General features: G+C 37.8%; 1 protein-coding gene across 1 annotated transcript in view; it reads right to left on the bottom strand.

Annotated features, from left to right (window-relative positions):
• Positions 1-16,526, bottom strand: part of LOC128713619 (protein naked cuticle homolog) — a 45,086-nt gene that overhangs the window by 6,746 nt on the left and 21,814 nt on the right. Inside the window, exon 2 of the mRNA XM_053808481.1 lies at positions 1,437-1,855. Coding sequence (XP_053664456.1) covers positions 1,437-1,855 — 419 coding nt within the window. The remainder of the gene's footprint in view (positions 1-1,436; positions 1,856-16,526) is intronic.

The following is a 16,526-nucleotide window of genomic DNA, read 5'->3' as shown; positions in this document are numbered from 1 at the left end:
ACCGCACCTTCACCGTTTTGTTCATGGTCGTGATGATGAACGCATAAGCGGCAGTTGTACGACAGATGAATAGCTTGCTGGCATGCTCTGGCGGGACCAACATTCACAAGGCATACAGCGGATGGGAGCACTCTACAGGTTTCGAGTTATGTTTACGTGGAAGCATGTATCGTGGTTGATAAATTGATAAGTAGCTAGCATTGATACGAACAGGAATCATTATATTATTCACTATTGATAAAGGAATTTAATGTGTTCAAACAATACGCTTCGAAAGCTTAACATTTAGAAATATCATAAATTTCAATAACATTAGTCAATTTATAAAGTAATAAATGTGGCGTAATTGCAAGTATTTCAATACTATTTGTATAAATAAAAAAAAACACTGTTAACCCTTTTCCACGCATCTTATCTTGCTATAGAAAGATTTCAAAGCACCAAGATAACAAAGCGGCGCCAGCTTTAGCTTTTTATTGATAGCAATTCATTCTACCAGTTACATGCCCTGCACCAAAAACTTCAAACAGTAAAACAATCCCCCGTGTAACTAAGCAAACAACAATGAACCAGTGGTCATTAATAAATCTGCAAATCTTTACTAAAAATAAAAAGGACCTTTGCTTTCAATGGGTTACACACGAAGCGGGTCGTTCGTGAAACTTATCAATTTGAAAACTAATCCTGTCTTGTCTTCTTACAGCGTTCATAGCTTTAGTTTCCTATCACTTGTCGTGATGAATGAATGTAATCGCGAATCGCAAAATATTGTACAATAAATCGGCATACATCAAAAAGTGGCTCCCCTTTCCTATGGTATCGCCTAATCGATGAGGTGACGGTGTGCCACGCGATACTCTTTATTTGTTTGAGTTCAGTGTGGTCTATATTTTTATCGCACACTTTTAATTGGTTTATCACCAACAGGAACCTATATCGGCGTTAACATTTTGGTGGAAGTCTTCAAACTCTACAGAACCGAGAGCCGTGATAATTAACAACTTCGTTCGTGAGCGTGTCAATCCTTTCATGTTATCAAAAGACTTTCCTCAGTGCGATGTGACATAGATACAGCAATGATATTATCAATTACAACACTAAATCTCGACAATGTAGCTGACATTGATCGAATTAATATTCAGAACTGCAACACAAAACACTTTGCTGCACACAAAGTCTTAAAGAATAATCGTTTATGGAATCGTTCAGACAAGTGTGAAATATTTCTTCCTGACGCTTCATTATTGGGAAACCGGTCAATTTCTGGATTAAACTGACTATGACCGTAATGGGAAGGTGACAAAGCCATGTTTATCTTCATCTGCTGAAGGGCATTTCATGACCGTTATTAGCGATTCTTAGTTCGATCCAAATAGCATGTAAAGAAGGTCTGTTTAAAGAATAATTCTATAAATACAAATTGAACCATAACTTACCTCCAATCGAACTCGATCTGGATCACTCCGAATGGTTGCGGCAGTGGTATTTAATGTATTCGTAGTTCCTCCACCTGAGGCACCGGCCGCTACACCACCACCACCCATTTTCCCAGATGCGTTCTTCCGGAAGGCATCTTTTTGTGATTTGTGATGATGCTGTGGCTGTTGTTGCTGGGATGCGTTCGAATGATTATGTCCATTTGCAGAGGGTGATTGTTGATGGTGTCCATGATGATGATGATGATGTGCGGACGTTTTAGTCTGACCAGTGGCAGCACCAGTGCTCGAGGAGGACTTCACTTTAAGCATTTGCTCACGATCACTAGTTAGCAGTAGATCCGGTGGTGCACTGCAAGCTGACGGAGCTCGCCCAGGATAAATTAGTTCCTCTGAGTCTGTGGCGCATTCTTGTAGTACTGCAAAGACAGAAAAATAAAACGATAATGAAATTAGCAACGATCATGCAACGATTAGAAGTAATAGATTGTAATATGATCATGGACAAAAGAAAGGAAAATAATAAAAAACATTCAAGCAGCTTTTCTAACTGCGAGAGTGTACGGTCCACCCATACGCTAATGGGATCTGTTTCAAGATATAACCCTAGCCTTAGTCATCTCCACTTCTGTTTCTGGGTATTCGTTGGACGAGTTCAAAACCACACACTTTGAAGTGCACTGATTTGGTTATTTGTTTCCTATTTTTGTACACCTTTCATGTTTTCCTCCCTAGGGAAGAAACCAGGGACAGGAAGACGCCGGGTGATTGGAATGTCTTCACACTTAAAGCACTTTCCTTTGATCTTCTTCAAAAAGATGCCACACACAAGACATATACAAACGTGGGGAATGCTCATTTCGCTTGTTCCGAATGAAACCAAAAGAAAACTGAGACGTAGTAGAAGATCATCATCTTAAGGTGATGGACGATGTATTTCGCCATCATTCCTAGCGAAAGAGTTGTCGTCTGCTAAACGCGTTAATGGGTGCTCCTGTTCCGTGTTGTTTCAAAACACCAAAAACTCAGCAACTTGGCACTGGTTTAGAAAGGTTGTTCCGATACTGATTTCCCGGAGGCACGCTCGTGTGCACGGTGTTGCTGTAACGTTATAGCGACAGCTGTCGTCAGATGCCGGAGTAGGGCCATCCGCTACAGTATTTTCTTTGAAGATTATTTGTTGTCTTTGATGGGCAACGGGTGCCGCAAACTTTAAACCATTAAGTGGGAGGCGCATATTGAAATGGAAAAGTTCTTTGAACATGTGGACACACAATTCATTTCATTTAAACATATATTTGAAAAAAAAACATGAATACCGTAGAAGCAATGAATGCGTTTCATTCGATTGTTATTGAGAAGGATGGAAAATATACATCCATTTGATTTTGTTGCCATTACATATTGACTCGCGCAAAATGCATAAAATTGCATACAGTATTTGAGTGATATGAAGTATGACTGCAGCTGTCTCTCTGAAGCATGCAGGTCTGAGTATTACGAAATAGTTCGATAGAAATAATAATAGAAATAGAATTGATAGAATAGAGAAATAGAGAAATACATTAATAAAAAAGGCAATATACACGAGTAGCTTGTAATCTTTTGGAGAATTCGTAACATTGCAAAATAAAGGATTAAATTGCGACATTACTATTCATAAGAAAAGAAAGTAAGTAAGTTTAGCATACGTTAGCCGTGTTATGAATTGCTGCATATAGTCTCTCCCGCAGCTGCGTCATTTGCTTATTGCTTTTATCCCGATAATCAATCGATCACTATTATGCAAACCCGTAAACGGAAACCTAAATGCACAATTCATTTATGCTTTTCTCTTTTTCCTTCTCAACATACTTCGTCATTTTTCTCATCAAACATTCCATGCCACGTAACCACTCGTTCATGCGGATGATTCAGAGTGCCCGATATGTTTAATTGAAATATTCAATTAATTTCGATTGCAAAAAAATATACCCTCTGCCTATCAAACATTCGATGTATAACCCCACAACAGCGGTGTGAAAATATCGATCTCAAAATCACTGTTATGCGCTTCCATTACAGAACATATTTCCTGAGCAGCACAAATTCGGCAATAATGCCTGCTTCTGCTATCGCTAGGGTTATGCCCACCACAGCCCAATCAGACGTCAGATTATAAATTGGACTAATAAATTGGCACAAAAAGATAAATGTGCCCATGGGTAGCAGAAAGTGAAAAATTAAAAACATCGATTAAATTGATATTTAAATCGCTTGCTGAAAATCACTGCGAACTGGATGGATGCGAATAGCAGCAAAGGTAAAAGGGTATCCGACATACGGTAGTGCTCTAAAAACGGTAGAGGTGGAAAACGGATAGAAAAAGAGTTATACTAAACTAGCGGAACAGGATTTCTGTGTCTGTAGCCGGATGGCTGCTGGATCGCGCAGTTCACCATGTATGTGTAGTTGTGCGGATAATACCAAGTACGTGATTGGCATGTCTAACGATATGGATTAGAAGTGATTTTCACATTTTATGCGGTACGGTAAGGTTGAAGTATTTCTAGCAAAATTCCCCATTTGGTATGCAGTTCCGACAGCACAACATACACACAAAATGGGAGGTAATTCTTGCAAACCTTTATCAACACTTTTTCTCATCTCCATGGATTAAACCTGATTTTCGTACCGATGAGGCACTCCCGAAATATAAGTGCTGTAGATAGACAGTCGTACAAACAGAACGAAAACTGTTTCTTGGCCAACGATTTTACGGTCGACGTTAGGTTTTTGACCCTAAACTGTCAGGGCTTTAAAACCACTTCCTGCTGACAGTATCTTTCATTATGATATGATTAGGTTGATAGCTTGCAAAATAATATTCAAGTAGTTTGTACAGATTTTGTTCAGATTATTGTCAGCTTTCTAGGTGAAAATAGAAACTGCATCACTAGCTTACAAATTTCAATATCAAATTTAACAAAAAAAATATAAATGTATAACATAGTTGCCACAAGGCTCTTGTGTGTCAACGTACAGTGTTTCCCTAAATGTCTCGTTGTTAAATAATAAATATCATTTTACGTTACAAAATAATTGTAAGTGAAAAATCGTAACAAAAAATAATTTCTCAACAACCGAAATTGTATTTTTGGTCAAGTAAGTTGTTGAGTTATGGATTACCAAAATAAAATCCGACAGCTTGCTCCCACAAAGACCCCCATCAACTTGCAACGCAACTGGAACGGCGAGAAAAAACTAATAGCTTGTCAGCACCAGACTGCGCCGTGTATGCAGCGCATTGTCGTTTCAGTCGTTCGTGTCATTCACGGTTCGATAAATGTCGTTTGCGAACGAATTTTTGTGGTTCGTCTCCACCCCACGGGCAGATCCCCCACCTTCGTAGGGCATCCTACCGAGAAGACTAACTAAATTAACAACGTACGAAACTAAACCTTTTAAATAATGCCGACAAGGCAGAAAATATGTGGATATTCTTGAAAATGCACCAACGCGAAGAACACAATCGACTATAAATTGTCGAAAGAAGCATAACATATTATGCGTGAAATACTGCAACAGAATATTGGTACCATTGTCACTAACATATGTGATAATAAATATTGTAAACATTTTTGTAGTTGAAGACCATGATGTGGTTAAATATAATTTAGAGCTGAACAGTTCTACGGTTAGATTTTTTGAAGAATTTGTTAACAAACCCCTAACTTATTTATTCAACTGGTACGATAAATCACAAGTAATGTTGAGAGAGAAATTAAATAATTTACTGCATCGCATTAGATCACACATCCAGGTTTCACAAAATCTGAAGCATTTGATTTGATTCGATTGCTTTCGATACAACTGAAGCAAGAACGAAGTAACAACATTTTACAACATATTTCAGCTTCCAAACCTAGCCGTACATCCACTAATGGTGTTGTCGTGCTTCTGGTGTTTTGCTATTCCTCTCGCTTAAGTGGAGGCTCTCGGTAAAAAAAAACATACATTCCTCGGGCCCCTTCATGTGGCGTGACGTCTTCACGAGATGTGACACGCGGATAGGATAGAGATCGACTACTGAATGAGACACCACACGATCCCAGTTGCCAGATGCACAATGCTGGGGTAGACTGTTGGAATGTGGGACAGCAAGAAGTGAAAGCAAAACCATTACGAAACCACTGCGCGCTGTTGGTACTGGCTAAATTTCAAGTGATTTTTAGCTCGAATATGCTACAGAGATTTTAAGTGGATCGTTGCCTGAAAAGGATTGTTTACAGATGATCGAGCGAAAGGTTTGTGAGAGAAGACATATAAGCCGACATACAACCAAATCCAGAACAAGATATTTTCTTATGTGTTTCAAGTTTTCTTTCCTAGTTTTGTTTGAGTTTTGGTGAATATTTTTGATTTTCAATAAATAATACATAACATATTTTCTGCGATGGTAAGCACCTATGCCAGGAAAAAGTCATACAAGGCAAGTCTTGTATGTTTGGGAACACATGAGTGTAAACGGACACACTCGAAGTTGGAATGTATTTTAACAATTTCAAGATGGTTGCATTCATCCACATTCTATGTCAATTGATTTGAAATGCGAGACGAAACAATCCCGTCTGGTATGAGTTTAGATAGTGATTAGGTAAAGTCTCACTGCGGGATTGCGTATCTGGCTGCTTAATTGTAGAGAGTTTTAATTCCAACTACACAATTTTTACTGCTTGGTTTCTTCAATGAATGTAATAATTCTTACGTCTAGGCCTGCCATTTCGAGATTTCTATAACTTCAGTTATCCGTAACTGGACGGGAATATTTAAGAATATATATGTGAAATTGAAATGCATAAAAAGATTAATAAACTTATATATTTTTGCTTCTTAATTGAAATGCCTTTTGCGGGATTCACACAATTCACACAATTGCGGGATTCGCCAATACCAAGACCTTCAAATAATATAATGATATAAAATGTTACAAAAATAAGATCGCCATTTGTAATATAAACCATGTTTTGGTCACTGAAGAGGGTAAATGGTTATAAAAATGAATTATTTTACAAATGCAACTGCTACGTTCCATCGCTTTACAAATATTAAGTTGAAAAGTTTTATTGAACTTGATAGTGTGATTATCGTACCAAGCATTACCTCCGTACAATTAGACTGTGAGAATCGTAATGAAGGCGCAAAGAGCGCCATACTTAGTTTTGCAATTTCGTTTGTACAAATGACCGCAGCCGACATCAAACGTTAAGCGGAAGTGTGTCTGTATGAGGCTGGTCGACGAGAAATGCTATCCTCACGACTCTCACGATGGCCATCACGATGGTGATGATGATGATGATGATGGTGCTGGGGTGTTGTCAGTTTGTGTCACTCCGCGTTCACCAGATTCAATCAAATCACGTCGCGGTACAGTTTCAAGCCAGTCGGATGATTGTGACCTCATAAGGATAGTTTGCGGCATGGGAGTTTGGTTTTACACATTCGATGGGGTGTACACCAACAGAGTGGAACAGTATTTCTGCGCCTGTTTTCGCCTTGCTTTATTGGCTGATCGTGATGGAATTTCACCGTAACGTCCAATCATCGTTTTGGTTCACTCGTACAGCATACTCCTTTACTAGCGAGTACTTAGCAGCTTTGTAGCATAGGACTGGATCGTCCAGACGACGGGAAGGCATTATATCCCTATCCCGACATTACCGGGCATCGTTATCGCCACGAAAATGTCATTCCCAACAAACAATAGAGCCGGTAGTGGTTTAGTCGTGAGTAGGCTATAAAAATAAAATGTTAGTAAATCCCTTAGGAAAGAAAGTGAGACGGACCTGTAATAAACAGGAATAGAAATATCACGCAATACGCAACAAAAATAAATGTTGCAATTCAGAGATGGGGGTTATTCAGGAATATAGATAGTTGATAATTAAGAACAACATTTAGCTCTTAACTTAACAACAATTTACCTTTAACACCTTCTTGGAAATTTCCCTTCCACACCACAGCTTCTTGGAAGTTTCCCAATGTGTATTAAATCTATTTGACTAGGGTTGTTAATCTAATAACTGATTATTTACAACGTGTTAATACTATCAAATGATTAAATATAAAATTAGTTTTGGTAACGACAAAAAACAAATAATTAAACTCAAAAGTGTTAAAATCAATTTGTCCAGATTAATTTGCTTATGACCATTAACCACGATTGATGTTCATCATAAACCGTAAAGAGGTGTCAGTATTTAAGGCACACATCAACAAATAAAAAATATGGTGGGCCATAACAAGGGTAATGGAAAATTTCACATCGATGTTTCACCATCAATGGTGGTAAATAAAAAAAATAAATAAGGCTCAAACCCGAAGTTCACACATATACATGCACCGGAAACCATGTGCATGGTACAAAGAAAAAAGAAAGTATTTAATTTAAACTATACATGAAATATGAGACGCATATACGACAATACAAGTGCACTTAACATCCACCTCAGCGTTCGGATGGATGTGTTAATGGTACCAGAACGATGAATGATAATGGCACGGAGCGAGATTGGGTTTAAATTGATTCTACCACACACTCTGCGGTGTCCACTCGTTCCAAAGGACACCGGAGTAGATTGCTTTCGGGTGCATTTTACGAGCCTCCCTTTTTACAACGTTCATTTTTGCGATTAAAAACTCTCGCCCTTCATCTTGTCGGCGCCTGGTTATACTAATTACTGTCACATTACGATGAAATCGGACGCCAAAGTTGAAAGTTGGAAAGACGGATGATGCCAACCACATTAACCGTGCATCGTAAATAAAACGATTTAGTATTAAAATGGTGTCAACGATTTGAGAAAAAAAAAAAACATTTAATAACTTTGTGGTTCAATGCTTTGCTAGCATAATTTTATGATGAAATGCACAAAATAACTTTTAGAAATATCGTGGTAATCAGGTGGTAATCACCAATGACCAATGACTAATAACGGTTATTTTTTATCGTCTACAAATAAGTTGAATATGAGAGACTTCATGCGTAGGGAAGGGAGTTATGTAAAATGCTTTTGATGATGTTGTGATGCTAAGAACATAGGAAAAAGGTATTGTAACGAGGAAGGGATTAAAACTCGTATGAAGTTATTTATACTTGACCATAATGTGCCATTACATGAAAGCTCTTGCTATGGAGCATTGATTAAAAAAACAAATTTTCGTTGACTATTGTTATTGTTGAGTTCTTCTACGCAGAATAACGCTTCTAGCCGGCTCATAAGTTGAACAGGTGATCTCTTACACTCATGATGAAAGAAATAAATAACACAGCAAACAAAAGCCCGCAAAAGCAGAGCTAATGAGACGTTTAAATGTGTTTTTTTTATGAGTGAAAGAACAATCTTACTTTGGTTTGCGGTCTTCTGGTCACACAATGGAAGGTTTTCACTGACGGTTTGTGGGCTATCCGCTTATTTTTTGCCTACCAACGATGATTTATGAAACACACGTACAGACAGACATGGTCATCATTTCCAAGAGTACAAGCGCCTCCATTAACGGCTATTCTTCTTGCGCTACTTTTATTGACGGATAACCCTTCTTTGGCCAGGACACATATAAGTGCATATTTTAAAGACATGTGAACAAAAGGCGTTATGTTGGAAATCAGGAAATAACTAAGAAGATGAACTCTCTACATAGATATACTAACATTCCTTCATTTATGGTAAGGTTCTTTAAAGACATTTCATTCAGAAAATAAAGTACCCGATGATAGAATACTAAAGGTTTGCCAGTTCATTTATAAGTTTCTTCATTATGTGTTCTTACTATGAAACATATTATTGTGACATTTTATGAATAGAATACAAGCACAAGGTAATTTACTTTAGTTTTAGTTTTAGTTTTTAAAATAAACAGAAATATGCAAATCGCTACATGAGATACTGTGTGAAAAGGTATGTTGCATCGAAAATATTGAAGAAAACTTATGTAACTCTAATAACTTTCACTCCTATCAATAAATAGTCATACAGCAGTCGCAGCCAGTCTCGTAATCGCTACGAAATAAATATCATCTTTTCGTGACGTCTAGACACAAGGTGACCATCAAACCAACACACTTAACAGCATCAAACCAACTCAGGAATAGCAAAAGATTTAAACCACATTTTATAAATGGTCTTTGACCATTTAAGACGAACAAAATATTCACGACACTTGAGTGTTCCTATGGCGATGAGTGACGTTTGCTTGCAACATATAAATAAATTATATGCTCTCATATGCAAATTTGAGATACAGATTGGGTATCTGCAATTCAACAGCAAATTATACAACCGTCGTCTTTTCTTTACACAGTTGTATTAAATGAGCTGGGAATAAACAAGCTAAAAAAAATTAAATAATTTTCTACATTCGTAAAGTATAATAAGACATGGAATAACAGAATTCACAACATGGAATAACAGATTTAATCACATTTCTATAAAAAATATGTTTACTGCACTTTTAACTCTCTATTATCATTTTTTTTATTTATTCCTTCTTCTCACATAATTGTATCTAACAGCAGGTAAACAAAAGAATAAAAAATGCTTAGTAACTGTATTCTTGCAAAAAGTAGAATATAATGTGTTAATATCACGTGACATCAAATATTGCGACCCTACATCTAATAGCCGTAGTCCTCGATCAGAAATGACAATCTCGATATGCACTGAATATGAATATTCCACAGACACTGGGTAATTGTTATTTTCAAAAAACCTTCTTTAATTTGCTATAGCTGATACATAGTTACGAAAACCAATAATCGCTTTCGGAAAATAAATATTCCGGCCTTGACCATAACTTATAACTAGTAATGTAATTTTTATGCAATTGGATTGATTAAACATGAAAAACGAAAGACATCCGCATCCTGAAAATACCAAATAAACATTATGAACAGTGTGAAACATTATAGATGGGTCTATGAAACACAATGAACGGGTTTAAAAATAAGCAAAGAAATCATAATAAAAATTTCACCCTTGAAGGGTCCCATCTAGACCAACTCCAACCGGTCGATCCTGTAGTCGTTATGGGGCCCATGAGACAAACAGCGGCGCCGCAAGGCTACAGCGAGTAATAACAAAAGACAAGCGATGCTTCCCGCCGACTTGATAGATGATCCTTGAAGTGACTGCACAATCAGAATCATCAACACGAACGACGAACGGCCGCGGTACAAGCGTTGACAACTTGCAGAAGGCCACACGTCGGTGGTGGTAGTGATGGTTGTTACGCGGTTGCTCGGTATTGCACTTTCAAGTGGCATCGCAGCGTGTATTCAGCTTCGCGATGGTGTTTGTGATGGTGAGTTCATAAATCATTAATTAATATCATGCCGGCAAACGCGACTCAGGCTTTTGGTCGGGCGCTACGTGTCGCCGTGCTAAGCCGTGCAGGGTAGGTCTACAGTGGGTGAATGTCCGGCGGAACTGGTTTGATGCAGCAGAATTGCACACAACACCTGCCCATTTAAAACGGCCTGCTTTTCATGCACGGTAATTCCTGGACTGCGTCTGCAAGACGCCGCTGGAACCTCTGACGCGCACCAAACACTCTCGCTCTTTGTCCCCCAATTCCCCCGTCATGCTCTCTTTACAACGTACTTCAAAAATAACCGCGTCATTCTCTGGCTTCTTCAATGGCGTGACTGGGAAATCTTTGATTACCGACAAAGGTTCGTTTGATGTTGGTGAGATCGAGTTTAAAAGCTACGGCAAGAACCAATTCAATCTTTAGAAAATGGAACGTAAAACGCACACACAAGAGTTACAATGGATGCTCACCTAAGGATGCACAGAACACATATAGTAAGTAGAATCTAAAGAATATAATATACCACCAATCTATTGATTACACAAACATCATTTAACAAGCACATATCCCCATTGAACATCGATTCCGAAGCATTAAATAAGGTTCCGAAGCTGTATAAAATCAAATATTATTCACTATAACTAGAGCACAATAACCGTATATTTATAATCAGATTTAAAAACAATTGTGAAATATTTGTTTTTAAAAAACTTGTTCAACATAATGCATGGAGACCGATTTAATCTTTAGAAAAGACGCGGAATGTTGTAAAGGTTTCACATCTTTTTGTGAACATAAAAAATATCACCATCCAACAAACTCGCTCTCACCATGCCGGTGACTTTTAAAAGCGTCTCTCTTATTAGTGGCAATAAAAAAAATGGCTACCATGTCCAGGACCATCACAAAACACGGCATAATGGAAAAGATCATCGCGCACATACCATACACTGACTCCAATCTGTCGTGGGGTACACCTCCGCCAACGGAATTCCTTTAGCGGTTTGCTGTTTCAACGGATTTGCGCCATCGGAGGTTTATTTATGCGTATTCTTTTCGCTTGATGCCCTACTCTTTTTTTTCTTAAATAAACCACTGCTTTGCAGCAAGCTGCCGGGCTGAGCGAAGCGCTTACGGGAAACACAAAAGGCGACACTGGGATTAAGATTCCGCTTGCGAGTCGTCGCAAAAGCATCATTTGGGCGACGCCGTGGGCTTTTCATAAGAGGAACTGTGGCTTTAAAGATGAAGTTGCGGGGATACCATCACAACGAGTTCGACCACCCAATCTTACGGTTTTGATTGCTCTGCTCAAAACTTGGTTGCCGAATTAATAAAAGTCCCATAAAAAGACGGCCCATTGCCGATGGCAAGCAACAGCAGCAGCAGTGAAACACCGAGTCATAAATGTAAAACCATTTGGCGCTTTTGAGTTTCGCGAACAACGATTTCGTTTTCGGTTGAATGATGCTACCAAACATACCACGCACACATTAAACAGTTGCACCTACGGCAGTATCAACACTTATAAATCCTGGTTTATTATAAAATTTTTCCTTTTAACTGGTGTGGCTGGTGTGTGATATGGCTATTGCTCACAGACAAATATATTTTCCTTTATCTTTGACTAGTTAATGAATTTTTACGATGCTGTTTTCAGCAAAGAAAATGAGACATTTGATTACTGCATGATTTCTCAAGGATCAATCCTTGTAGCAACCATACACGATGCTTGTTTCAGATATCATCATCGGAAGAATTCAACAAATCAGAACCAAAATCATAAAAAAGTATTCCCCTAACTGTCTAAAGCAAGATTCTGATTGGATTGTGCTTAATTTCCAGACCCTTCAACCGAGAAGAGTTCTCATCTGAGAATCGTTTCACTCTTCCAAACCCCATACACTTCAACTCGCTTCAATGGATGGTGAGCCGAAGTGACGTCCTCAAGGTAAAACCGGTACTCCATTTCATATTCTTGCGGTGAACAATGAAATGGAATCTTCACGCGTTTTGCCAAGGTTCCACTAAAAAAAACCTCCGTGTAGGGCAAAGTTGTTCCGATGAGCCTACGTCGTGGTGGTCTTTCGATTCCTAACAATGATAATAGCGGATGTCCTATGCTAGGGGGAATTGAAATGCATCCTGCTTCTTGAATAGTTAAACTCTGGTTCAGTTAATCTTATGCGAGGGAGTAGAAGAAGTGCATGACGAAAAAAGGAAAAAAATCTATATATATTAAAAACCGAACAAACACAAAACAAACCAGAGCTGAACGAAATGTTAAGCATACTTATTCTATCGCTCTCCTTGGCAACATCATGCATCATCTGCCAACCTTTTCATCTGAAGAACGCGAGCAAACAAACAAATGTACGACACAGAACCAATTTTGCAAACAAATGAGGTAAAACACAAAAAAATGGTTTGCAAGTATTTAATTTACTTTCTATTCAGCTTAGTTCCTTTATTACTTCAATTTGATCAACAGCTACCATTTTCAAATGTTTTGAATCTCTCCTGGTTTTAAAATCATAAACAGCGCATAACACAGTTATATAAATGAAGGCATATTGCATGCCGAAATATAAAGAAGATCACGTACTTGTATTGCTCATTTAAACTAGAGTTGAGCTATGTTAATCAGTTCAGACTATAAATCTTTTTTTAAATAATGAATCAAACGCTGTGCTGAGTTGATTTGTCATTGCTTGAAACCTTATTTTAATTTAGGCGAACCTAAATCAAACTCCGACAATTAAAAAACAATTAACCATTAAATAATATTAAAGCTGCCTACCGGAACTGAAAAAATGAACATTTCTTAATAGTGTGTCAAGAACAATAAAAAAAAAGCAAAAATAACAACCACCAAACCAGAAGTGACAAGGTGCGCAAAGAGGGCACACATGGTGGGATGGTTTCCAAATTTTTCTTTTCACATTTCACATTTCGTCTACCCGGCTACGGCTATCGGAGATCCATCCTCCAGACAGCGATTAGCAGCAATGATAATCAATCATCAATCATTCTTTTTCTTTCCCATTTCGAAGGAGAGTTTCTTTCCCTTTCTTAGTGCCTTCGTGCTTTAATGACAAGGTATGATCGTACTTTAATGATTCTGAGCGGTAGACCTAAAATTTTCGATACGGCTTCTTCGGACATGTGTCGCCATTTTGTCACCGGATGTTGGAACGGAAATCGAAACAGTAACTGGAGTTTGATTAATGAAACGTGTAGCGTAACATGAAGGATAGAGTATTCTATTTGATAAATGTGTCAAAGTAAATCACTTCATTAGTACGATGTATGGAAATGTACTATGGAAATATTGTTACAATTGCTCGTGAAATGCAAGTTGCTGGTGTACACGCCTTAAGAATTTATTGTATTTGGTAGCGGTGCCGGTCCCAAATTACAAGACCGCGGCAAATTCCCATCCGGACTGTTCCCCTATGGCAAGGATTGACTATTCGGTTACGTGATATAATAAGTCTAGTAGGCCAGAAATGGCACGCATTACCTAGTCACCAAGATACTGTATCGAAAATATGCAATTACTTACAGTAATTATAATAATGTTTCAACGCGATTCTAATCAATCAAATATTTCATGATAAAGTAATCGTATTTCTTTGACACATATCATAGAAACATTCATCCTCTAATTAAAATTTACATAGGATGGCATTTGTCTCTTCCGCTTCGTTGAAAGTGATCCCTAATGTCTGCCTTACACATTCATCAGGTGTGATTGTTATAAAAGCTTTGACTGTAGAAACCATAAGTCAGACGGAAATTTTAATTGAAAATATATCATTGATATCTGCTGTATGTCCCCTAAGGTTAGGAAACGTATGTCGTATAATGGAAAATGGAAAATACATCCGGATTTTCTACTTTTCCGCCCTACAGAGGAAAAAAGAGCAAATTGAAAAATGCCACGTTATCCTGCTCTTGATAACGAAATGGGATTTTTTCTTGTTCATACGATTGAGCAATGCTTTCATTCGTGCAAAAAAATGAATAAATTCAATCATCGTTATTCGCACCATTCGTAGATATAGGACAATACAGAGAAAAACAAGTTTCCGATAGCTTGGTCGTTTTCACGGATTTTATTGATCGTTGCATTTTGTTCCGATAGATTTGAAATCTATTTTTACAGTCGATACTTTGCAAATAAATTTCCACTGCCGTTAAACAGTAGCGTGATGTGTTCTGATCGAAAACATATTGAAAAGCAGCCTCCAGGCAATAGATTGGTAAATTGGACAACCTTGCAAAGGAATAATGGATGAATAAATAAATTGTACAATTTTATGTTCTTTAGCCTACCAACCGTCGATATTTTCAATTCGTCTCATTACTCGTACAACATACATGCAAATCAAAAAAAATCATTTTTGAACATATTTTAAATGTTAAGAAAATTACAAAAATCCATTATATAATTACGGGCCATATGTTATATGAGGATAGAAAAACTGTACCCTAAGAAAAACAGTTTAACGGTTAACAATGTTAGCTAACTATGTTATCTATAATTTGCAAAAATGTAAACCATCATAAGCTTTTTCACTGAAAACCGACATAAAATCTTAAGAAAGAACGAAGCATCCAACGAACCGTCGAAAGGAATTATGTAAAACGAGCCAACTACATGAATGTAGTTTGCATACGAAATTTCGATACAAAAACAGAGATCCTGTAAAGAAAAGACGGCCGTGTCTAGGGAAACGTTCTGCCTTCATCATGCCAACTTCATGTAAAATATTTTATCTGCAAAAAAGAGAGATAGGGACAAACGACAAAAAATACTCTCCCTTAACAGCACACGACCCCCGGGGAACTAAAGGACAGCTAAAGTTGTTAAAGTACTCTTCAAAAACGTTCACGTCGAGCAAGACCAATGTGAATACTAATGCGTTTGCTCCTGCGGGATACCAACACTTTTAACGAGTCGTAAGAAAAGGAAATACGTACAAGCAGTTGAAAGGACTAAATCATAGGCTCATACACCAAGTTCCAGCAGCCCAAAATTATCATAACAAACCGTTGACCTAAAAAGACGACCATGGTGAGCTGCAAACGGCAAACGTGGCAACATAACATAGGAAATACGAGTTCCTGCAGGTGGAGAAAAATAATTGTTCGATTTTCGATATTTCCTTCGACATCCTATCTGCTTTACAAAAGATGATCAATATATCTGTGATTTGATTGTTCAGAATAGCAAACATTACATATTATGATATAGTCAAAGGTTAAATTATACCGAACATAATTGTCCTTAAGTTGGGTGAGTTGTAAGTAGTAAGCAACAACAGGGAAGTTTATATAATAATGCTGTTAATCACAAAAAGTACTGACATTTTATAAACGACTACACGAACGACGATAGGAACGACCAGAAGAATCTTCCCAAATGACATGTACAACGAAGTGTTGTAATAGTGCTGATAATGGGCATGATGAATCGCATGTTTGTGTGCTTTTCCCATTCGGTATAGCTGGGTTCAGTACATACCTTCGTTCACCTCTCACCATATACACACTATGTGTTCAGCGGCTTTAAGCTGCTTTTCATAGGAGCCGCATACTTCAAGACCACCTGGCGCTCAATAGGCGGATCTTCAATCCGCTGAGAAAGCAAGGAGAGGGATTTTGGGCAAAATTTTCCTACTATATATTGTTGGAAGCGATCGATTTCTCGGTACAATCCGACAAGGAAGATAT

This window comes from Anopheles marshallii, chromosome 3, assembly GCF_943734725.1.
Source record: "Anopheles marshallii chromosome 3, idAnoMarsDA_429_01, whole genome shotgun sequence".
Taxonomy (NCBI): Eukaryota; Metazoa; Arthropoda; class Insecta; order Diptera; family Culicidae; genus Anopheles; species Anopheles marshallii.
This window is presented reverse-complemented; position numbering and strand designations above follow the sequence as displayed.